The sequence below is a fragment of the Electrophorus electricus genome, chromosome 10, assembly GCF_041902795.1.
Source record: "Electrophorus electricus isolate QZ-2024a chromosome 10, ASM4190279v1, whole genome shotgun sequence".
NCBI classification, from domain to species: Eukaryota; Metazoa; Chordata; class Actinopteri; order Gymnotiformes; family Gymnotidae; genus Electrophorus; species Electrophorus electricus.
In genome coordinates this window covers 3,900,083-3,926,175 of record NC_137506.1, presented here as the reverse complement: position 1 = coordinate 3,926,175, position 26,093 = coordinate 3,900,083, and the positions used below count along the sequence as shown (strand labels likewise).

Sequence of the window (26,093 nt, the reverse complement as noted above, 5' to 3'; positions counted from 1 at the left end):
TTTTTTCCAAATAATGTATGATGAGTATGATGCCTGCAAAAACAATAATGGCAAGATTTGTGTGTGTGTATGTGTGTGTGTGTGACACAATGGAGCCACAGAGTAAGATCAGTGGACAGCTTTTTAGGCTGCCAGGACCAATGTCATCTTTGGGTTGTGTGTTCAAAGTAGTCTGACAGTGTGACAGTCTGACAGTCTGACAGTGTGACAGTGTGACAGTCTGACAGTCTGACAGTGGTATCACTCATGTTCCTTCAACCAGCAGCCAATCCGTGACATGCCTGCCACATGAGGAACATGCCAAATCCAGCAGTCCTCTTTCTCTCTCTCTCACACACACACAAACACACTCACACACACACACACACACACACACACACTCACACTCACACACACACACTCACACACACACACACACACACACATACACACACTCACACACACTCACACACACACACTCACACTCACACACACTCACAGACACACACACACACACAGACACACACACACACACACACACACACAAACACACACACTCACACACACACACACTCCCACACACACAAACACACACACACACACACACTCACACACACACACACACACACACACACTCACACACACACACACACTCACACACACTCACACACACACACTCACACTCACACACACTCACAGACACACACACACACAGACACACACACACACACACACAAACATACACACTCACACACACACACACACACACACACACACACTCCCACACACACAAACACACACACACACACATGCGTACTCACACTCAAGTGACATGGCCTAATATAACCTTTCACACTTGGCAACTCTTTAATCTGCCATAGAACTGCTTATGCTTATGCAATGCTTATCCATCCGCCCCCTGATGCTCTCTGTTCACCTCCAGGAGTGTGCACAGAGATATCAAAGAGACAGAAACTGTCTTGGCATCTTTCCAGTTATTTTAATGATGGTTTTGGTTTTATGGTTTTGAAGGGGTCTGAACCAGGAGGGTTCATTCATCACAGAGAGCAACAGTAGTGCAAGTCATCTTAGTACTAAACTCACTGAAATTTGAAGTTACAAAATGTTACAAAATCCGCCAGGATACAGAGACCATGAACAGACTTGTTGTAGGGGAGTAAAGTAATCAGCAAAGCCAGCTGGAAAGTCCAGGAACTGTGTTATTAGCATGCCAAAGCAAAAAGGGCAAAAGACTCTGTCTCCCCCTGGTGGCTATACAACTTGAAACTGGAATGGCTTTTGAGCTAAGGAAATTTTTTTACATCATTTGAGTCCACAGAATGGAAATACCTCAGCCAATGCAAGCTCTAGGCCATGTGAGACATTCAATAGACTCTGCAGGTGTTTCCTGGGGAGTAACAAGAGGTAAGCCAAAGATCAAAAAGGCAGACTGAAATCCATTCCTTTTCAGAAAATAGAAAATATTATCTAATAGCAATTTTGTAAAACCTAATAAAATTGCATAATCATTCAAGAAAGGTTAACTAAATGTTCAGTGGGACAATGGAACATAATTATGTGTACATGTTGATTGGCTCCTCTAATGGTTGTGTCCAATTAAAAGTGGTGTTGCTTAAACGCCAACATTACAGTTCTCAGCTTTTTCAATATTTAGTGATGGTGATTAAAAGTTCTGTTTGCATCATCAACACTCACAGCCAGACATTGCAAGCTCTCCAACAAATGTTTATATTTGAAAGGCATTTCCATATTTAGGGGCAGTTGGGGTGACAGAAGCATCTAGACATAAACACAGATGAATTAGGATCACTGACACACCAGCCAGCCTGTATATGTACATAGCAAACAGTTAATACCTGACACAAAACCATTCATCCACCTTATTCATTTCTAGCTCTGTCAGCTAATACAGGGTTCACTGGTTGGTAGCAATGCTGTTACGTTCATCACTGACCTAACATGGAAGACTATTTAAGCATAAAAGCTTAACATATTTCATCAGATCTGTTTATTTATTAATTAATTTAGATGCTAATATATTTAAATTGCATTTCTCTATACAAATAGGAAAAATTGTATGGGGGGAAAACATTTTAAAAAGAAATTCTCAACCATCTCCCTGAATCAATCTTTTTTTTTTTATCTTTGTATGCTTTTTTTACATTAAATATCTTCTAATTGTAGGGTTATGGGGATTCCAAATATTTTAGGCTAATTGCAATGTCTCTATGTACTATGGTTCTAAATTATTTTCTAAGAATCACAGAGATGTATTAAATCTTTTGGTAACAGATCAGTTGCTCCGCTTGTAGCATCACAAATTAAGCCGCCTTTATTTGCAGTCAAACAGCAGCATTTCACAGAATCATTATTCATGGAAGAAAAGGCCACTATTTAACCGTCAACTAAAGTGCTGGTACTAGCTGGACTCGTAAAGGCCTGTGTTGGCTTCTCTAAAAATAAGTTTGTGCTTGGACATTAAACTCTGTACAAATCCTTCTTCAAGGGTTATTTCTTTTGAATATGTTAATCTTGGGTCTTGGGTCTTTAAATTGTTTATTATCTATCACTTGATGCATTTATCTAAAATTAAGCTACTAATTAGCATTTCTAATTACAGGTAATAATTACAGGTAAGCATACAGGTAAATTTCTTCTCGTGCTCCAAAAAACGGTGGCATGTCTGAAAAAGTTAAAAACTTCGGAAGGTTCAATCAGCGTTGCTGGTGTCACGGTTAGTCCCTCCTAGCTTCCATGTTCCGTGTTTTCCCTGTCGTGTGTATTTTAGCTCCATGCCGGAGTTTCGTTTTTTCCGCCCCTCGCTTGTTTGCTCACACCTGTCCCTTGTTTCTACCTTGTTGAGTTCGTGTAGTTAAACCGTGTCTGATGCCGGATTTTGGTTGTTCATTGCGTGCGTTCGTGTGGAATATACTGAATATTTGAATATATCGGATGTATGTTAGCCCGTCATTGTTTGGAAGCCTCAGTATCCCTTAGCCTATTTGATTCTAGCCATTTTGTTATTTCTTAGTTTCTGTTATAGCCTGCTTTCCCTGTTTGCCTTTGTGTGTTTTTGGTTTGGCGTTACTTCCCTTTGTTTATCCTAGCCCTTCTTTTGTTATTATGTATTCTAAAACTGTCCGTGTTGGCTCTATGACCCTAACGACTACGATTCTGGATTTGCCCCTAATAAATCTCGCTCTTCTCCGCACATGCGTCCGCCTCCTTCCCGCTCACCGTTACAATGTGAGGGATTAGTCAGTAATAACGTATGTAAATAGACTGTAAATTAATAATTTGTATGCATTACTATCCTTTAAAATAGAGAATAAGCGGGAGACGTTCAGTTTGGTTGGTAGGCCGTTTCTTCTTTTAGCTTTGAGGCGAAAGTTTAAAAGTGGACATGAAACACCATAACTTTGACAGGTTTTGTACAGAATTGGGTGTGTTGACGTTTATTTATTGGAGAAGAAATCAGATATAAATCGACTACACATTAAGATTTTTACTCACTTTGGCTCTAGCTCGCCACTGCATTTGGAAACTCGACTGCTTGCAACGACTATGCAACTGACTAGAAAGCAGTCAATTATTTGCAAATCCATAACATATACTTTTATGTTTAATAAATACCTTATTTATAAATTCTGATCATTTTCATTTTGGCTTCTTAAAAGTACGGACAGCTTGCTATTTCAAAAGAAAGGTTAGGGTAAACAGGACGTTTCCGCCGAATCATCCCGCATTTTCAAGAGTCAGTCGATGCATCGACACGATGCACCGATGTAGGCCTACTTATTGCGGCCAGCGCATGAAATAGACCTATATTTTAATTTAACGACAAAATGAAAAATGTTAAAACGTTTATATAGACCGACCCTCATTGTTCATGCTTTAAACAAAGTATAGTCTATTTTTACTCAGATGTTCAGATGCTTTTTTTAAATTGGGTTTGCGTTTACAGTTCTATGTATTAGGTTACTGTAGGTTTTGTCCAGACTTTCTCGCATAGGCCATGTAGTGGAATTGCAAGCCCCGCCTAAAAACAGCAGGTATTGTAACTTTTACAAACGAACGGCATTTAGCATGTAAAAGGTAAAATTAAAAGTTTAGTGTTTAAAACGTCGGTATGAAACAATCTACTTTTCGCTAAATCACCTATTTCAGTCGACCTTAATATCTATGTCGTTGAGTGATAAATGCTGTTCATCAGTTTGGAAGTAAGTAGGTTTTAATCCATTTTCACTTGCAATGTTAAACTTTTAATTTTTAATTTATAAATAATGCTATCGACATTTTTCCCATGTTCACTTTAAAAAATGTTTACAATTGCTTACACAGTAGAATTCAAAATAACTCACAGTTAGTACAACCTGACATTCAAGAAGCAAACCCTCAGCCTAGATCTGCACAACTATCAGCACATTTTCATCCTCACATTTTAGCAAAACACTACACAGTGATATGCAAACTACTAAACACGCTTCACTACATTAGACATAGAAATTTAACATATCACGTTTTGCCTAAACTGTCTCCTGAGAGAAGACATAGTCTGTGGTGTGGCCTAGATCCAGGTAGCCAAAGAGATGATTGGGTTCTTTTTTAAAATCATGCTTTTTTTTTTCTCTCCATAAATGCAAACATGCTGTTTTAATGTACTGTATTCTGTTTAGAATATGTTCTTTTCTGAAATTCAGTGCAAAATACAACCTTTGGAAATGTATGGATGTATTGACTGATGTTACAGTGTGCAGAGGAACAAAAATGTATCAGCGTACAGTACTAGCCTTGTGTGTTGTTGTTATTTATGCATTTTAACTCTAACAGTATATATAAAATCAAACCCAGACCAAATCTTTAGAAAAGCAGAAATGTTAAAGGTGTATTAGACTGAACACAGCAGTGTGTTCTGTGTGTGCCCTGTGTGTGCCATATGGTAACAAAGTTGTTTTTTGTTTGGTTTTAATAAATTGTCTAGTTTTGAATAAATTGTTTCATTTTCAAAGGTTTTGCAAAAAGATCTGAGGTGTTCTGGTACTTTGGAGTGTGGCTGTGTGAACTGTGTATAGTGTTTTGACAAAATAAGTCCTGTTTTCAAAATCGTGCTTATGCAATCGTGAAATCTTGGAGCTCCCCCTACTACTCAGCTTGGTTCAGTGCAGAATCTATAGTAGTTAATCACTTGCTGTATACGCTTCAATACATTTGTAAACGGGAAATAGTAAATATTAATTACAAATAAGTATAATATCAAATAATAAATAGGTAATATTTACAAATGATTGCAATCTCACATATTTGTGTGAATCACAGCTGCATTCATATCTGCTAGTATAGGCCCTCAGTCTGATGGTAGCTTTCCACGTAATTTTGAGAGCCTACAGCAGTTTCTGGCAATTGTTATCTTAGTCATCATCATCTCCACGTCCACATTACACTCTGCTCCAGTTGTATTCAGACCTTTCTTTCTCAAATGCAGTAGGTGGGTAATGGCCTGGATGATATTTACTCTTTATGTCCAGTTGTGATAGGAGGCATTGTATCAGTGTTTGAGCGCTAGGTAGCTTAGTTGCTTGGGTATGAGTGTGGATCAATCTACAGTTGCTTCATGCACTTCATATAGCATCTTTCATTGGACTTGCTGCTGTATATATGCTAGAATTCTATTAGACACATATTGTCCAATCTTCTCCATCCATGCTTTCTCCTAGTAACACATTTAACATTCGACGTGAACTTTGTTAATCTGAGCGGCATCTGAGCTGGGCATTAAGACATCCAAACAAACAAAATGTACTCTTGGTGGCAAGGTAACAGCATGAGAACAGACCCACCAAAGCTGGAGACTGAAAAGCATATGGGAGAATAAGGCATCACACAACAATGCCCAGTGGTTATTGAACCCGAAAGCAACCTGAACAGGATCCAGTAACCATCACAAAAGGGACTCAAGTTTGAAGAGCCGGACAAAAGCTAACGGGCTACCGTAAAGTAGGATGTAAAGTCATTTTTCCAATGTTGATTCTTGGAACAGCCATTGTACTGACACCTAGTGGACGGGATGTTTCGGTTGCAGAGCTTCTGTACTAAATCTATTTTAGTAGATGACTACCTCCGTGAGGCAGCCCCACTGGTAGTTTTTTACTCTTCATTTCATGTGAGCCGCACAATATAAATATGTAAAAATAATAAATAATCACTTCCATATATATTGCTTGTAAAATTTTGCTGGTAAAAATTACTTATTGATCTGTTAAGGTCGCTTTGTAGCCAAATGACGGATAATTGGCATGTTCACCACTGAGTTATAATTGCTAGATCTACTAGATAGAAAACGATGTACTTTAGTTACAAACCGCAGATGAGCCAGTTATCAAACTCTGATGAAACCCTGTTTGAATCCCTGCATTGTTTTTTATTGACAGCCTATTTCTGTCATTCACTGGGGGAAAAATAACAGCATTGCTCAAGATGGAGATCTCGTTTCAAATTTGCGATACTGGAACCTGAAGCTACAGGTAAAGAAATGGTTATTTAATTGTTTTTTATCTTCAGATGCCCACAAGGTGGCGCCTTTAATTTAGGATCTCAAATATGTTTTGGTAACTTCAGAACAATAATTTTATACATTGTCAGTCACAACATTATTTCTAATTCAAGATATATAAAAATAATCATTTAAAGTATTTCTTCTTTCCATACACATGTTGATCTTTTTCAAGGGCATATTTTGATACACACAATCCAAAATACATATGCCTGCATGTGCGTGTGCAAACACCTATAAACACCCTGAGAGAGACAGCCAAAGCGAGAGAGAGTGCGTGAGTGTGCCCAGGCAATGTATATATATATATATATATATATATATATATATATATATATATAGTAGTCTCCTTATGACTAGAGGTGCACATGATTGAGATGCTGATCCCTGGCTGTCACCTTCTTGTCATAGCAGCAAACGTGTCACCTCCTTACTGAAACGGGCCACCTTCATTTATTTATGCGTGTGCGCACACATACACATGCAAAGTTCTCTCCCATTTACTGCAGTCCTCACAGCTGTGCTGACCTTTGCCACAGTGGCAATGTCATTGTTCAGGCAGGATGACATCATTACCAAAGTTGACTCTTTATATATTGATGTCACCTCTTAATATGGACGGATCACTGAAAAACAAGTGTTGTGTACTGTGTAATGAGAGACATAATGTCATACACACAGACACAGACACACACACACACACACACACACACACACACACACACACACAGCCGGTCTGTTTGTCAATTTGTCCATGAGGCTGATGTCAATCATTAATTCATATTCTCTCTCTCTCTCTCTCTCTCTCTCTCTTATATATATATATATATATATAATCATCCTTTCTGTCACAGTCTTAATCAGTTTCAGCACTGCTGGGAATACACTTGCTTCCAATAACAGGCCAGTGACAGATCTATAAATGAGAGGAGGCATGAGTCAGTTAGCATGCCTTCAGGGAGGGCTTTCACTCGAATTCAGATGCTCTGATATAATTAGCCTATAGATGCTTACTGGCCAGTAAACCGGACACAGAAAAATGATGCAAGAGAGAGTAACAAGGACTGGCCCGCAGCGCCACCGGGACAAAAGGCTGCAACCTCGTTTATTATCGTGCCATTAAAATTGTGCCACTGTTAATCCTGTGTATAAGCACTTCATTTGGGAATTATTTAACTGGCCCGGAGGGTCATCACAGATGTTTAACTAACCAAAGCATTCCAACAACAAAAGTGTCGAGGGTGAGCTGAGCCTTGGACGTTCCTGAGCAGCTTCAAAGCAAACCACCGAGCTATATCTTCCTGGCAAACAGGAAACAGGACGTACCTGTCATACTGACTTAATACAGGTGCCCCACAAAGTTGCACTGGCACTCACACACTCCACTTCTCTGCTACTGTAGATATGCTGAAGTTAGGTGATACAGATGGAAACACAGCCAAAAGTAGCATACATCAGTCACCAGTCGAACAAACATCAATGGTCAGATATATTAACAAAATAATTGGAACTGATACATGTCTGTGGAGTGTTTATGGTCTTTAGCTGCTGTGGTACATCTGTCCATTAGTAAAGAAATGGTTTGGCGATGTCAGAGAGAGTGTAAACCTCAGGATTTTAACAGCTTAGTTTTGGCAGATGTGCGTGATGAGACCAGACGTGTGTGTGTGTGTGTGTGTGTGAGATATGACTAGAAGGGTCTAGTCATTACATTGTCAATGACTGACGAATGAGCTGTGAAAAACCCAGCTCATCTGAACAGAATATATGGATATGTAGCCAAACTCCCTGTTTATTGGTGTTTGTGTGTGTGTGGTGTCTGAGAGTGAGCAAGTTTGTGTATGAGCATACTGCTAATATATTTTTTAAGTTTTTCTCCACAGACTCATTCTGTAAGTCAAAGGCCACATTGCTAAAAACTTGGTCAGATATTTTATTTTACTATTTATTAAACAAATGACACATGTTGTAAACAGCCATGAAGCAAACTCCCAACCATATCCGGGTAAATATGCTCTACCGACTCACAAAGTTCTTTAACAAACATCAGCTGTTTGCTGATGAGTGCAAGCACTTCTTCATAACTGCCCTTTCTCTGGGTCTTTTGTGGTGGAAAGTGATGTACGTGTCGTGCAATTTTCCTTCCAGTACAGTGATGGCCCCTTGGTGTCCAGTCTTTCCTACAAATGGCTTCTTTATATTTTAACTTTTGTTTTGTTTTATTACCCTATGTAGCACTGTGGTTGTCACCTGTTGAATGTTTACTAATCATCCTGTGGGAAACGTTTCACTAAGCTCTAAATAGGTCTGTCTATGTATCAAATGTACAATTAAACTGAACAAAAACCTTTGGCCTTACCAAAGAACAAACAAAGAAGGAAAACACAAACAAACAAAAACAATGTACACCTAACTCAACTCACTGTCCTCAGGGAAAGCAGTCAATGTAATACCTCTGGGCGAAAATCTCAGACTTAACTGATAATTCCATATAAGGCAAAGAGCAAAGAGAGCAACATTTTCCACATTTTAATATTCATAATAATTAAATAGTTATCATATTGTGTCACATACAGCATTAGAATGCTCTTCATGTACAGTTTTACTGTCTACAGGGGGATGCATCTCAGACAAGCTGATTTACATTTAAAAATAGAATAATAAATAACTAAGCAGCATCTCTGATTATGAAAAAGAAACACACAAATCTTTTGACAATAGGTTCAAATGTACACAAGTGCTTTGTCGAGTTACAAAAATACATAATTTTTCTTTCTCTGAGCTCAAGGCCGCTTCTAAAGTTCGTTTGCACATATACTCCACTGGGCCTACGCAAAAGCTGCTTTCTCAAAGCCGCTGGTAGCCTCGATCCAATCAAACGAGTCAACACAGATCCTCCTGCAGAATTAGAGGTGCTACAGCTGGTCACCGAGCCAGACCACGCTCCCGTCTGTTCCAGCATCCAGCAACTGAGCCAGGGGGCTGGCGTGCCTGCTGAAGCCAGTGGCCTGGTCCTGGTGGGCCAGAGGGTGGAGGTGTGAGGGTGCAGGCTCGGGGAAAGGAGGGCTAAAAGTGGGAATGTACTGAGCTCGGGTCTGGGCATCTTGAGCTGAATGCGGTTCTGTTCTGCTGATCCACAACCAAGGAGAGAAACCCCTAACAATCATAATCGTAAGTCAGCACTGCGTTTCAAAGTAAGATTAATGAGCCAAGGATCAAGTCCCCTCTGCCTGGTAAATCAAATTTATGAGAACGTGAAAGTCACGGATTCCAGAAGAAGTCAAACACTAGATAAATGTGGAGCCTGATCAGAAACTTTGTAAGAAGAAGAAGAAGAAGAAAAAGAAGTATGTTAGGAAAGAAGAAACATGGAAGAACTGGGAATTAAGAATTTCTTTTATAGATTAACAGGCTGCAAGAGGGCTTTAGAGAAGGGACATCATTATTCGCTTCTCATTGTGCACCATCATAAAACCACACAGCCTTTCAAGTCTGTCCACACATGAACAATTTGTACCACCTGCAGCTTGCCATGAGAGTCTAAAATGTAACTAATATGACTCTGGCTTTCTACCTTTAACAACAAAATCCATTTTGCTCTCAAACGTTTCCTGTGTGTGTGAGTAGTTGGATCATGATCAAACTGCTCTTCAAACAGTCACAAGTCCTGCATAAAATGTGTGATGGTTTGATGGTTCAAGCTAAATGACATTAATAGCTGACCATTACCCATGTCACGGGATAAGTTATGAGTGAAACAGCGGCTGCTTCCTCTGTTCCACTGGATAAGGTTAGGATGGGATGCTGTGCACCTCTTATTCAAACCTATCTGAATGAGATCCATCAATACCTCAGGTGACTGCCAAAGACACCATCACAGAGATCGCAGAGATGAAGCTGAGTGAGTGAGTGAGTGAGTGAGTGAGTGAGTGTGTAATAGAGTGCTTGTACATGACAGAGATGACAAAAAAAGGTGGTTGGAAATGGAATGAAAAAGAAAAAACAGAACTCAATGAAAGAGTGAAGGGTGATACGGTGCCTCATGCAAGGACAAACATACTAATACAGGTATGTCAGCTCACAAAAATCAGGGAGCTCACCCCTCCAGCTTCACCTATTTCAGGGACCTTTCACAATGGCTCTGTGCTCATCTGTCTTTGAGCTGGCCTGAAGTGCATTTCTGAAGTGCTTTTTGTTTGTCCATCACAGCCCGGTCCCCCCTGGCACACGCCCAATGGGCAGACTTTACACTGATGTGTTGTCATGGAGACAGCAAGGTAATGAAAGTCTTAGAGGAACAGCCATACATGTTGCTGTGGGGGCGGAGCCAGGCATGTCACTCAAGCACAAGGGAGGGATGAACCAGGATGTTGAGTGGAAGTAGAAGTGCAGACATGTTAGTTGAGTTACTGTATTTCTACAGAGGCACATCCATTCATTTATAGCTTTTTTTTATTGTTATCTATCCACCGTAAGTTAGTCAGGCTCAGAGCAGAGAGCACGTCTGAATGCCTAAGTGCTTTCGGTTTAGCCGAAGTCAATGCGGGGTCGGTACTCCAAAACCATGGGGTAAGCCTGCGGAAGAAAAGACTGTTCACTCACTACACTTGTGAACATATCGGCAATTAGAATCAGGATTTAAACGGACAATCAACCCAGAGCTAAGGAGCAATTTAACTATCCAAAGCATGAAGAGCAATTCTAAAATTGTTTCCTGTTCTAGAATTTGACTGTTGGTGATACTGATACTGTTACGGCTGAGAAGATGCCATTGTAGTCTCAGAACTATGATTCTGTCATGTAACATAATGGTAGGGTGTATTCCTGCAAGTTAGGGTAGTCGAGATGGTAGTTGTTTCAGACAGAAGTCTGCTTTCTCCTTTTACAGATCCAGATGACTCTGTGCTGACATATAGTGGCAAACTTTAAGGGGATTTCCACCAGGAACTTGCAACAAATCAGACTGAGTTCCAGGCATTTCAAAGGTGATTCCACTAGTTCAGATCACCAGACACCCCTCCACCCATCCACCCTCGCCAAATCTGTTGGGTGAGGTAAGGAAACATATCCATAGGTGGAAAGGACCTTCTCACGTCTGTTATTCTATTCTTTCCTGTTTCAACTTGAACTTCTCCAAGGTCTCACATGAGTGTGCGTGCACGCATGTGAACGCGTGTGTAACTAGAGAAATGTGAGTCACAGAGCTTTCAGTATCTGCAGCCACACTGACAGCTGTTCACACTCTTCAAGACCCTGACCCCCCTCCACCACCACCACACAGACACGCATGCGTGCACACACTCAAAGCTATCTACCCTACCTTTCAATTGGCCACATCTTTGCTTTTGTACATATTCCATTTTTTGCAGATACAATTGCTGCAACCTTAGTGATTATTTGCATATGTGAAGTAGAGTAATATGCAAAGTTCTTCTAGCCACTAGATTCTTCTAGCCTTTCGGGTCAGAGGTTGTTGATAGAGGTTTGTTAATTCCACATATATGCATTTTTGCTTCAATGAGCATACACACACACATCGAAGATAACTGCACACTCTAAATAGCGGCTAAAGAATGGGTATAGTGTCCACTTAAGCATATCATTCATGTAACACACACACACACACTCACGCTGTCCCCCTGCAGTCTCCAACGTGTTCGGTAGATGAACTCCAGGGTGTGGTCCTTCCCCATGATTTCCCCGTTACACAGAACATCCAGCTATGGAAACGTACACACAGAATTATTATTTTTTTTAAATACATGCGCACAAGAATGTGACAACGTTAACCCTAACTTCACTAACATGACAAAGAAAAAAGAATGTCTTTATTCTTTCTCTTTAAAACATGTCAGGATCATGTTGTTGATGTTCCTGACAAGGTATATTACCCCTGTTTTCCCCATGCTTTCCTACATTGCTAGGACTTTTTTGTCTTGCAAATCTAAGAAATCATGCACAAGGATGCATGCCCGCACACATGAATGAACACATGAGCTCTTATAAGCTGGGGACAACTGGAAAAAACGAAGGGAAAACTCAGGCCAAAGTACTAGGCTGCCTAGAAACTTTTTTTTTTTAAACAAAATGGTCAAAACACATGGCTGTCTTTCTTTTCGAGGCCTAACTGCTAGTAACGTGAGCTGAAGAAATATTAAATAAACAGTCCTCTTGCCTCATAAGAGCTTGGTAGTTTGAGTTTCACACAGAGAAATTTCTTAATGGTGCCCACAGTGACACGGGTCGAGCAACGGATAAACTTCTTCATCAGACCCTGCAGAAACACAAAGAGGATGACTCACTTTCTCTCACACACACACACACGCACGCAGCCGCGCACAGGCACGCGCGCACACACCTTTACTATGCTTTCCCCTGATTGGCCGTTATTTCGCAGGCAGTCCAGACAAATGGCAATCTGTGGGTCACTCCTGTGGTAATCGCCACCCTTGTCTTCATCCTTCTCATCCTCTTCCTCACTGAGCCGAGTCTTCTTGGGCCTGGGCCCCTCTGAGTAAGATACACACACAGTTTAATTAAGAGTGTGAGACCAAACCACAGAAAAAGTCAAGATAATGACAAGATGCATGGAAGAGACATTTTTGTTCGCTGTCTAAATAAGATGAAGAAGGACTGACAGAGTAAGTCCCACTCAGAGACCGAGTGCCACTGCTGAAATGTCCAAGTGAACTCTGCGCACATATAGTAGTTAAACAGGTAGGCAGCTAAGTTAGTGATGCAAACAAATTGTTTTGTAGTGAGGACAGCAATAAAAAACTTGCTGCCTGTGAAGTGCTCACTGTTCTCCCATTAATCACATAAATAGGTAAGAAGTTACACAGATGGATTACATTATTTTCACTAGGGTTAGTAGTGGCTTTGATGAAGGTAGTTTAGGTTAACAATCCAACCTGCTGGCTTCTAATGTGGGATGGATGTTCATGGCTAATGGTGGTAAGGATTACTGTAATTATTATAAATCTTGCTTGTTCCGCTTTGCCCAGCATTATTTAATTTTTTTTTTCTTCTTAGGACTTGAAATCATGAGCTATTTTTAGAAAGCCACTTGGCATATTTATTAACTAGCTATGGAACATGAAAGATCAGTCACTTTTGAACTTATATCTCAGATACTTCTCAGTGTGGACTGCTATCGTGGCCAGCTACACAGCAGATGAGCTGGCAGGACAGCACATATCTAGGTACTGAGGCGTTGTAAGATGCAGTAGACACTCCAGTTCTATGCTGTTTTATGTGTAGGCTTAGAAAAAAGTCTTATTACATGCAGGTATTTTTATATACATTACACTGTGAATATGAATGTGCATGTGCGCACATGGGTGTGTACGGATGAGGGGTGTGTGTGTGTGTGTGTGTGTGTGGAAGAGCGGTGACTCCTATGTGTCTGTATATGTCTGTGGTTGGTTGGTGTGTGTATGTATGTAGGGGAGTGTGTGTGTGTGTGTGTGTCTGTGTGTAAGAGCGGTGACTCCTATGTGCCTGTGTATGTGTGTGGTTGGTGTGTGTATGTATGTAGGGGAGGGTGTGTGTGTGTGTGTGTGTCTAAGTGTGTGTGTGCGCGTGTGCCTGTGTGTGTCTGTATATGTGTGTGGTTGGTGTGTGTGTGTGTGTGTGTGTGTATGTAGGGGAGGGTCTGTGTGTGTGTGTGTGTGTGTGTGTGTGTGCGTGTGTGTGTGTATGTAAAAGAGTGTGTGTGTGTATGTGTGTGTGTGTGTGTGTGTATGTGTGTGGAAGAGCAGTGACTCCTATGTGCCTGTGTATGTGTGTGGTTGGTGTGTGTATGTATGTAGGGGAGGGTGTGTGTGTGTGTGTGTAAGAGTAGTCATTCCTGTGTGCCTGGGTATGCAGCTTACCTTCCCCATTTGCTTTAGACTTGTTCTTCCGCCAGAAATCTATTTCCTGTTGTTCCTCCTCTAGTTAATAACAATAAATACAAAATACTTTTACAGCCATTCATATTTTCTACTATAACAAAATTCACATATAACTACATTGTTTATATAATACATATTTCTGAAAATCCAGTGTATTCATAACTCACTCTCTCGAAGACCAGGAACTAGTTTAAAAATGATCTCTTCCAATGTCTTATCCAACCTAACAAGAGAAAAACTGCACTTTAAATGAAGAGCTACAGACAGAGATACTGTCTGTCTGTCTGTGTCTGTGTGTGTGTGTGTGTGTGTGTGTGTGTGTGTGTGTGTGTCTGTGTGTGTGTGTGTGTGTGTGTGTGTGTATGTGTGTGTCACCTCAGCATCTCTAGAGGGTTGGTTTCATGGACTTGAATGCCACATTCTGGACACTCATTGCTCTCCTCAAAGTGCTGGACAATACAACTCTTACAAACTAGAGAGAAAGAGAAATACACAGCATTCATATATTACAATCTTATAAGCTTTACCCTTTATGCTATGTATCCATTTATAGAGATAAAATTGCATTCAACAGTAAAATTATTTTAGAGCTGTCTGAGTGGGTGCAATTTAATCATATGAGACATATAGCAATGTATTAGCTGCGTTTACAACAGACGTCTCCTTCATTTTTTTATTCGATTTTGAATCATAATTTGCATTAATTTTAAATCAGGCCTCGTTTCACTGATCAAAGCTGGCTGGCACAACATTTCCCAAAACTGTGCACCCTGCAAATCCCCTCGACTTCATTAAGTTCAATTTTCCTTCATACTGTCTCTAAATTACCAACCCCCGAATGCGCTGCAACCAGTATGACAGGTCATGCGACAATCATAACACCCATGGCTCAATGAGTGCATGGGAAGGCCTGGGTTACTACAATTCCAGGGTACTAATGACTCCAGTTATTCCTGGTTCAGGTTAGGCCGGGTTCAAGGGCCTGGACCAGGGCTTTGGTTCCAGTAAAGCCTGGTTCAAGGCCTAGTATAAATATTCTACCCAAAAGGTGCTGTGAAAAGTACACATGATGAGGGTTAATTGGGCCTTTTCAGCAGTTGGCTCGTCACCTCTGAGTGAGTGACTTGAAAGTTTAGCCATACACAGAAAGTGCCTAGAGGGTCTATAAGAGGGAGAAATGGAGAGTGGAGATAGAGGGTTAGAATGAAAGCTAGACTTGACACTACATAGGAAACACCCTCACAGCACTGGTGCAGTTCCTTTAGTTAAGGTTCTAATTCCACCTGTTATGATGAATATAGCTCTTTTTATAGCTTCCCTTTTAGATAGTTAATCTTTTCACATTTTCATGCTAATGAGAGTTCATATGTGCACAGCTACAGTGCAGAAGATCTCGGTACTAAGAATATAGTCTAAGTCCTCTAATTACTCAGACATCTGAATGTTCAGTACAACAATGTATTCATTTAATGTATGTATTCCATATAAGGTTGCCTCCATGTCAAAGTCGGTCAAAATTAAATATATAAACAAGTGAATAAAAATCTGGCATACGATATTCTGAGAGGAGAGAGAGAATTAATCTGTTTGATGGTACTGGTACTGATGGCCACAGACTGGTATTAATCCATTTGACGGAAATCTTACCAATAGCCACAGACTGGTATTAATCTGTTTGACGGAACGTTTACTGATGGTCACAGACTGGTATTAATCTTGCTGATGGAAATCTTACTGAAATTAATCTGTCTGACAGAAATTTTACTGACGGCCACAGACATATTAATCTGTTTGACAGTAAGCATACTAATGGCCACAGACTGCTATTAATCTGTCTGATTGAAATCTTACTGACAGCCACAGACTGGTATTAATCTGTCTGACTAAAGGTTTAAAGACAGTCACAGACTATTAATCTGTCTGATGGAAAGTTTACCAATGGCCACAGACTGGTATTAATCTGTCTGATGGAAAGTTTACTGATGGTCACAGACTGGTATTAATCTGTTTGATGGAAAGTTTACTGATGGTCACAGACTGGTATTAATCTGTTTGATGGAAAGTTTATTGATGGTCACATACTGGTATTAATCTGTTTGACAAAGTTTACTGATGGTCACAGACTGGTATTAATCCATTTGATGGAAAGTTTACCGATAGTCACAGACTGGTATTAATCTGCCTGATGGAAATCTTACTGTAATTAATCTGTCTGACAGAAATCTTACTGACGGCCATAGACTGGTATTAATCTGTCTGACAGTAAGTGTACTAATGGCCACAGACTGGTATTAATCTGTCTGATGGAACGTTTACCAATGGCCACAGACCGGTATTAATCTGTCTGATGGAAAGTGTACCAATGGCCACAGACTGGTATTAATCTGTTTGACGGAAAATTTACTGATGGCCACAGACTGGTATTAATCTGTTTGACGGAAAGTTTACTGATGGTCACAGACTGGTATTAATATGTCTGATGGAGATTTAACTGAGGCCATAGACTGGTATTAATCTGTTTGACAGTAAGCATACTAATGGCCATAGACGTATTAATCTGACTGAAATCTTACTGACGCCTACAGACTGGTATTAGGGGCAGGTGCAGTGGTAAGGGTTAGAGTTAAAAGACAGTCAGTCATAGGTGTGATGGTGCTCAGTTCTGGTTATGGTTAGGTTTAGGGTTAGGCTTAGGGATGTACTCCTCACTATTAAGGTCAGGGTCATCAGCATGAGAGTGAGGTTCATGGTTAAGGTTAGGCTGAGGGTTTTCTTCCTTAGAGTGAGGTTCATGGTTAAGGTTAGGATAAGATCACAGTTTGTATGAAGAGACAAGGTGGATGAATCTTAATCATGGAGAAACTAAGTTCTGACTAAGGTCTGGATAGGTTAGGATTCAGGGTTTGGATCAAGGTTAAATTGGGTCAAGGTTAAATCTAGAGTCAGGTGGAGGTTAGATGGGGAAAGAAGGTGGGGGCGGCTTACACGTGTGCAGGCATTCGGTGACAGCCGTGGGTTTGATCAGATAGCCACGGCACACAGAGCACGTGATGTAGCGGTTGAAGTCTCGGACCAGGTACCTCTTCTGGGTTGCCATCTTCACTAAAAGGTCACAGGGGTCAGGGGTCAAACACTACACAGACACCTGCCACACAGTAAGAGGTTGCCATGGGGATGCTGTTCTTGCCTCCAGTTTGAGGCAGTTGTTTGTCCAATTAAAGCACATCCTTCTGCTCAGTCTGAAGTGCCCTAAAGAACAAATAATAAAGGTAGTTAGGTACAACTCAACATTATTCTAGCTCCGGCACTACGGTTCCTCTTGTGAAATCACATTAAAATTACACTGTATTCCCAAAAAATATATAGTGCATATTTAGCGCACCTGTGAAGTCAGATTTTGCATATCTCTTGAGATGACAGACTTTTTTTTTTTTTTTTTTTTTTTTTTTTTTACAGGTTTGTAAACTTGAACTTTTTGGAAAGTCCCTGTCAAGACAAATGGGGAAATCTGTGGGTGTGGTCATTTCAATAATTCTTTCATTTAGTTTTCTACTGGAGTAATATTAATGTGCAGCTCGTGAACCCCTTTTAGATTCTATGCACAGAACATTTCTGTCTTTCTCTCCTTCCCCACACACGTATACATATGGTTACTGAAAAGATATTGGGGTAACAACTATGCACGTATGAGTATAAATAAACAAAAAGTATCAACCCAAAACCCAAACAGTACACCTGCAATGCAGTGCCTTCAACATTAGACTGTGTGATTGATAAAAACTATTTAAATATTACCGATAGAGGTAAACCCCTGGAGTGGAGAGCTAAATGCCCTTTCATCTCACTTACTTCATGTGACGTAACGGGACAGCAGACGTAGCTGAGCTACTTTATGTAATAAGCAAGCTAGACACATAATAACGGCAATATGACCACGCCACGCAGGACAACTCATTTACAACAGGTAAACATACTCCACGACGCGAGTCAGGCAATGGCCTCAGAATAGCGTTATTTGCCCCTTTAAAGCCTGAACACGAAAACACAGCAATATGTGTCACACGCGGTGCACACGGAGCGGGACTGCCGTCATCTCATCGCCTTCAACCGAGAGTACTGACGTCAGGGTCCACGTGACGTCATTCTCATGAAAATCACAACACATGGCAAGTTGTACTGGTTAGCAGGTCAATAGTTATACCTACCTAACCACGCCATACTGTCTCATTAACTGACACGCCGACTCTGCGACGCATGACAATCCCTCCCCTCCCCAAACTTTGCCCACACACTCAGTATCGGTAGCTAACGTAACGCAGACTGCCACGTTCCATACGCTGCCTCGTTTAACGTTACTCACCGAAATAAATTCCGTTACCTCGGTCTTCGTCGTGGCCTTGAAGGTGCTAGTCAAAGACCTTTAAACTCCGCAGACTCACATCATGCGTTGCCGTAACAGAATTTTAGCAATCAGCGCTGCGTGTTCCTGGCAAACTGGCGGAGAACACGGAACTAGCGAGCTCGCGCAGGCTGAAGCGCCGCGAGGAGGAAGGGGGCGGGGCACTCGGCGCGTGTTTGCGCGTGGCTGCGAATCACAGGGTACCAGGCTTTTTTTTCTTTTTGCTTTCACTTTCCCCTTAGGTTTAACTCAAAGGTAACGTTAATGGATTGCAACGTTACTGTTTACTACGGCAAATGAAACCATTTGTTTCATTGAGGTTCTCATTCTCAAGTGAAAAAGAAAATTATAACTATGACTGTCTTGTATTTCGCTGGGAAAAAGTATCCTCCCGTGAAAACACGTTACATACATTTTTCATCCTATACATTAGAACTGTACCAGGGAATTTGGGCCCACAGTGACCGCTTCTGTGTCTGCTGCACGCTGTGTGCTTTCTGAAAATTGTTTTCAGTTCTGAAACATTCCACCTTCCTTTCATCTACGGCACCGACGTTGTCAAAATAGTGCTCGAAATGTGGAACACTCAGTTTTCTAGATCTTGCGCAGCTCCACTTAAAAGCTCTAGAATGTAAAATCCTTCTAGAATGCCATTCTCAATGGTATTCATATTACATGTATTTAACTAAAACTGCATAAGATACAATCAAAGTTTCTGTAATTAATTTGACAGTTATTGCTAACCTCCATTAAATCCCATTCCCTCCACCCAAACCTTTCTCCAAAGCCTTTGCTCCAAACGAAAACACGCTTAGCGCTTATCCTAACCGTCCGTGTGCTGCCTGCTTGCACAATATAACGGATTTACTTTCCTGATTGGTTATCGCAGCTGGAATGTGCATATATTTTTAAGTCCAATATCTCAAAGTACTTTACACGGAAAATTAATAAAGTTTACACGATAGGAAGAAAAAAAAACTAAGAAAAATCGCAATACATTAATAAAACATTTTAGTTTCTGTTTGCAGAACATATGTCAGTGGCAAGGAGACTACTTGTGTGATAGCTGTCAGGATGTACAGATTGTTAAGTTGTTAAGAACCGACAAGCTTGCTTCTGCAAAAGCAGCAGGATCAGGTAAAAGATACACACGTCACTGAACATTCAGAGACAAAGGGGTTAATATTTGCACATTAAAAGTAAAGCATGGCTTCAACTGTAAGATGATATTAAACACAGCAGCATTTATAGTAAGATATAGTTTTAATGTGTGGGTGTAACACTGAAGCATTGAACAGAGATTTGGTTTTAACAATGTTTAAAGTAAGATATAGTTGTAACACTGCATCTGTAAAAGTAACTTATGGTTTTAGCAGTTAGACATGTTTTTAACATTGCAGTATAAAAAGTAAGATATGGTTTTAACATTACAGTTTTTAAGCTAAGCTGGTTTTTAACACTGCAGTTTAAAGGTAATATGTGGTTTTAACATTTCAGTGCAATAATATGTACAGTGCAGTATAATTAGAATAATAATAAATAATTCAGTGCGGTATAAAAGATAAGATATGATTATAAGAGTAGTTTTTAAGGTAAGATATGTTTTCAACACTGTGCTATTAAAGGTTAGACAAGGTTTTAACACAGGTATAAAAGATAGTATATGGGTTTAACATTTCAGTGTAAAGGGTAAACTATGGTATTAACACTGCAGCATAAAAGGTAATACATAATTTTAACACCACAGTATTAAAGTTGGCCCTGGTCCACTAAGCATGAAGAGGAAGACTAGTGCTCTCTCTGCTGTGCTGACTTGTGGTTCACCTCGCTCAGAGTCCAGCCAAATGGTCTCACTACTGAATAATGTAAATGTTTCCCACTGGGGCATGTTGCCATGGTAACGGAACATCACCACAGAGGCCTGCCCTCCGACCTGTACACCCCCACGACTCACCTCCGGGGACATGTAGCATACCATGTGGTCAGTCTTATAAGAAGACACGACTTGTGGATTTGTGGAATGTGGCTTATGTGTTATGTATCTTATTATTCAGCTGTAGTGATGAGACATGTAATTAGCAACAAATCTGCATGTCATCCGGTCTGTACCATGTAGAATAAACACCAGATGCATACAAAAACTATTATATCTTTATAGGGATTTTTATTGAACCATGTCATATGTTGCTGTGGTTAAAATTGCTGTGTCTAGATCCTGAATGCAGACTTAACTATAAAATCTTTGGCCTGTTCTTTGAGTACAGAGACATCTCCACAAAGGAAGTGCTGGTGTTTGGTGTTTTAGTTTTTTTATTTAAGAGTTGCTCTAGTGTAAAAGCATTCTGCAGAAATCCTCCCTCCCACCACCAACACTGGCCCTTTCTAGTTTCCCTAACGTAATAAGGACATCAAGTGCCAACGCAGAATCAAAACAAAACACAGACACAGGCACACACACACACATACACACACAAATGGGAGATAAAGGTGCTTTTCTCCTCAAGATTTTGGCTGTCCTTCAACTCAGCCTAGTGATGTCACCTGCTGCCAGGCTGTGGTATTTATAGAACAGTTGACCAAAGCAAAATCAAGGAGACAGAAGAAAATGAGAAACCTTATCAGTGCACCTTTCCATCCCTCAGATCTGCGCCTTTCAGCCATGAAGAGGGTACTGCCTCTGGACTTAACTCACCTTGATAAAAAAATATATATATTAGGCCTTTGCTTTGCATTTTGAAATGTGCATTGCTGATGTAACCTGCTGTATTAGATTGACAAATTGAACAAAAGTAATTAATAATAATAATGATGACCTAATTAATATAATAATGAGCCAAATTGAAATAATGAAAGCATTGATTCAGAAGATTTTTTTAAATGAATATATATTACATTTGTTATAAATGGCTTGTGTCACGGTTAGTCCTTCCCAGCTTCCGTCTTCCATGGTTTCCCTGTCTTGTGTTATTTTGGTTCCAGTGCTTAGTTTCGTTTTCTCCGCCCCTCGTTTGGTTTTCCACGCTCGTCATTACTCTCACCTGTTCCTTGTTTCTAGTCTTGTTAAGTTCATGTATTTAAACCCTGTATTGTTGCCTGTGTCTTGGCTGTTCATAGTTTGATTGATTGAATGTTCGGTTATATTTGTGAAAGCTTTTTAAAGCCTGTCTGTATTTCGAAACCTTCGTTTGTTAACCTGTTTTGTGATTCTAGCTGTTTGTTTTTCCTTACCTCCGATGACTACTCCACCGACTACGACTCTGGATTTGCCCCTAATAAATCTCGATCTTCTCCGCACATTCTCCGCCTCCTTAGCTGAGATCATATGCTACAATACATTTTAAACTCTGATCAGATCAGTGTTGACATACATTTTTAGATTGATTGCATCAAGGGACCATGTCAACAGCCAGAGTTTGAGGTCAAACAAATCTGTCAGAGGAGTGACTGGGCTAAAATAAAGGCGCAGGACACAAACAACAGAATTGTGCAGATGAACAATAAATAATTACTTAAAAGTTTAAAAGCGCAATTGATATTATAGGTCACACTTTACCTTTCCATTGTTTAATACTTCAAAACTGTATTGTACAGTGTATTTTTGCTTCCAGTGGTTTGTGAAAGATTAACAAAGGCTAAGAATAGTTCTGAATTGTGCATCTAAAGGATGAACATAAAGTAAGACCGGGATTGTTATGTTTGTGGATAATATATTTTTTTAAATTATCTTACATACTGGCACAATGTTGCAGATGAAAAGATCTAAATCAACAATCAGGGTTTCTTAATTATGACAAGCAGTGTTCCAGTTCATTCCTGATTCACATTTATAGCTATGGATTTTCTCTAAATGTCATCTGAGTAGATGACCTTTAGCTAAATTAAAATGTTTTAATCATCTTTCATTGTTTTCAAATAAAGCAGAGGCCTGTACCAAAACTGTGGGCCTGAAGAAAATAACTTATCACATCTGTCTTTTCAGCCTCTCCCTGTCTCTATGAATGCAGAAGGTTGGATAAGATTTTTTTGTTTGTTTGTTTGTATTGTTTTGGTTTGGTATCTGAAGATCTGGAGCAACTACATCACATGTTAATTTGATTCACCCCAGAAATGGGTGGATTTGATACATAGAGAGAAAAATTATCAGGTCAATAAAGTAAAACTGCCTAGGTTATTGTTAAAATAATTTGAAAATGTTTCAAACAGTCTTTCTAAATGTGTGCAGCTGAATCTGTTTGTGTGTTCTTATTTTATGTGTGCACATAAAAGCATTTATACCTCTTCAGCTGTTCCTGCAATGAAACCCTTTAAAACAGTACTTTGTCTCATGTCCAAATGTTCATTCCAGCATATGTTGTGTGTGTGTGTGTGTGTGTGTGTGTGTGTGTGTGTGTGTGTGTGTGTGTGTGTGTGTGTGTTTTCCGAGTGTCTGAGAGCTGTAAGTGGAGAAGCAAACTTTACTTTGCCTTTCTCTGCCTTTCCTGGTTGACTACAGCATGCCAGGCCAGCCAGCCAGCCTGTACTGAACAGCTGCCAAGGCAGACCGAGCTTCTGAAACCTGACTCAATCCCAGATGATCTCTTCGCTCAAGTCTGATGGATCTTGCTTTGTCCCATGCCCAGAACCATACAATTAATTTCCTGTGATTTAATTCCCACTGCGCAACTCTCATGCAAATGACAGACGAGGAGTCAGAGGCTAGCGCCTCCTTTCAGCCGGTTAGCATTTAACTCAGCTCTACCTCTGCTGAAGTGCCCTCAGAGCAGAAAGAGTCAGCTTCATTAAAACCCCATTACACAGCAGCAATAATTCAGCCATGGCGTACCGTGTCAGGAGATCTCTACATATCCAGAGAGAGACAGGCAACTGGAAAGACTCGCAGGGTGTTACAATAATGTCCGCACATAGATGTTATTTCGCTAAGCATGCCCTGTGGTGGTCAATGTATTAGAGGGTTTTGTAAAGTTAATTTGTCACATTGAGGTCTTTGGCAGTGTGCGAAATGCAGGTCTCAGTGTGAGAAAAAGGCTATTTGAACTAGTCTGAACTAGACTAGTTTTCCTCCAGTGTGGGTGCATTAGAAATATCTGGTTTAAGGTATTGCAAATTTAATGCCTCAGTTTCTTTGCTGTCTGCCAGAGAACTCTCAGTATGTCGGTCATCCGTCAGTCCCTAACTGCTCTACACAGGTGCTCTCATGACAGAATGTCTTGAATACTGACATGTAATTATATTCCAGTGTGTGAAAACAAGCAGCATTACCATATAGCCTTTGTGTTGGGTAAAACAAGTGATAGACTCTTACAGCATGTCTGGCCATATTTGGAGTGTGAAGACTACATAGCAGTCTTGCAAACCCTGCAAACCCTGAGGTCACATGCCATGCAGAGTAACAGCAGCAAAATGCCCAGGAAACAGCTGCGGGGAAGTAGATATCCTAGGCCCACAGCGGATCAGCATTGTCAGTTCCCAAATCCTCATCGAATTCCCAAATCCTCTCTTCGTGTGTGGCATTTGGGTATGGCACACATGGATCCGTTACCTCTGCCACAGAGTCTCTGTGTTTTATCTCTTGTCTTGGAACATACTGGCATAGCTTCATAGCTCAGGTGCCAGGTTCATTCAACAGGTTTAGAAAAGGCTGTCCCAAACCTGTGTCCAATATGTATGCTGACAGTTTATAACATTTAAATATCCATCCAGTTTGTGTCTGAAACCAACAAAAAAAAATGATTCCACTAATGTGAGGACAGAGTTTGACTGACACCCCTCCAGGCCTTCTAACACCAAGGTCAGAGGTTCAGCTCCCAGGGAGCACACATATTGCCATACTGACAAATATTTAAGTTGCACCAAATAAAAGTGCCAAATGCTGAAAATGTAATTGGCTTAACAGAGATGAACTCAAACATCTCTGTGAGTGAATATTACTCCACCTCTCTCTTTCACACACACAGATAATTAAATATGCTGTATGGTCTGACCTCTTTCATTAGAGAAAACCCCAGCATAAAAACAAAAGAATAACTCCTATTCCAATTCTGTATACTACTTGCACTTGCTTTTCCTGCTCTGCCATTCCAGGAACACAGAGTGACTCAGAAATCAGTATAAAAGACTTTACAGTTCTTCCCAATCATTACAATAAACCACAAGTTCCAAGTATGTTTTGATCACACGACATTCTGATCTGTAGTCAGACATGCAGACATGATCATGCAACCTTCTCATCTGGCGTCAGACATACTACTGTCAAATACAAAGGACATGAGGTCTTTTGTATTTGTGTTTGGGAGGGTGGGCGGGAGCACTGTCCAATCCAAAGAAAGCTGAAGAGAGGCCAAATGTAACTGTATATATTGCAGCTGCTGAGCACATTATCCTCCCCTCTGCTGAACAGTCCACAGGCTGAGGCTCCTATAACAGCATGATGCAAAAAGATGGGGTGGATTAACATAAAAAAAAACACACACACACCATGCTTTTTCCTTATGATTTTGACAATGGCACTCTTTTAAAAAGTCATTTTTTTTACTATTTGAGGCAAGTTGCAAGTCGACTCCACTAAAACCCTCGTGGCTCTGTTATTCTGGCATAATGCCAATCCTAGGACCACTATTATCATACCTGTCATAAATAACTTCAGCTACTGCACAAGCGCATACGCACAAATACACACAGTCATCTCAAGGAAATCTTTGGTAAAGGTTAGTGAGGTAGCAGGTCTACATCTTTGTGATCTCTCTGGGGTCTCAGTGATATAGTGGCATATCTTAATTGTAACCAAGCTTAGAACCCACTTCAGTGTAATAAAGGTTTTAGTAACATCTTAAAATCCATGATCTCGATTTAGTAAAGATGCTCAGTGCACTGAGCACAGATGCACAGATGCAATGATGCATTTCCATTTCCATTTATGACATGTAGCAGATGCTCTTATCCACAGTGACTTGCAAAAGGGCTTTAGTTGTCTACTTAAAGACTATGAAAGCCCTGCATTGTATCAACCTGCAATTGCATCGAGGATAACCTGCAAAGATTGATAATGTGCTGCAGAATTATAATTCACATTTTTCTTAGATAATGGCCAAAACTGAAAGAATTTCATAAGGCTTTAAAAATCTGGTTCAAAAGTCAAGATATAACTCAGCACCTTGAACTGTGCACATGATAGCTGTCACTCATGACATTTCAGGACCAAGGATAACGCAAACGTCATATAACGTCATATTTGTTGTTGCAAATACAAAAT

At 40.3% G+C, this 26,093-nt stretch overlaps 1 protein-coding gene across 8 annotated transcripts in view; it reads right to left on the bottom strand.

Moving 5' to 3' along the window:
* Nucleotides 1-18,984, bottom strand: part of pcgf5a (polycomb group ring finger 5a) — a 67,522-nt gene extending 48,538 nt beyond the window's left edge. For 2 of the 8 annotated variants that reach the window (XR_014125639.1, XM_081722011.1), the window contains exons 1-8: nucleotides 18,806-18,983; nucleotides 17,431-17,694; nucleotides 14,821-14,917; nucleotides 14,613-14,668; nucleotides 14,425-14,484; nucleotides 12,909-13,060; nucleotides 12,726-12,824; nucleotides 12,181-12,270 (exon numbers count right to left, since the gene is read on the bottom strand). Coding sequence is in view for 7 of the 8 variants with exons in the window: in XM_081722011.1 (XP_081578137.1) it covers nucleotides 12,181-12,270; nucleotides 12,726-12,824; nucleotides 12,909-13,060; nucleotides 14,425-14,484; nucleotides 14,613-14,668; nucleotides 14,821-14,917; nucleotides 17,431-17,542 (666 nt within the window). In the remaining variant the exon portion in view is untranslated. Of the gene's footprint in view, nucleotides 1-9,064; nucleotides 11,126-12,180; nucleotides 12,271-12,725; nucleotides 12,825-12,908; nucleotides 13,061-14,424; nucleotides 14,485-14,612; nucleotides 14,669-14,820; nucleotides 14,918-17,430; nucleotides 17,695-18,805 lie in introns of those variants that run through there. The other 6 variants (XM_027024597.3, XM_081722009.1, XM_027024596.3 and 3 more) reach the window with 6 other exon arrangements.
* Between the last annotated feature and the right edge of the window lie 7,109 nt (nucleotides 18,985-26,093).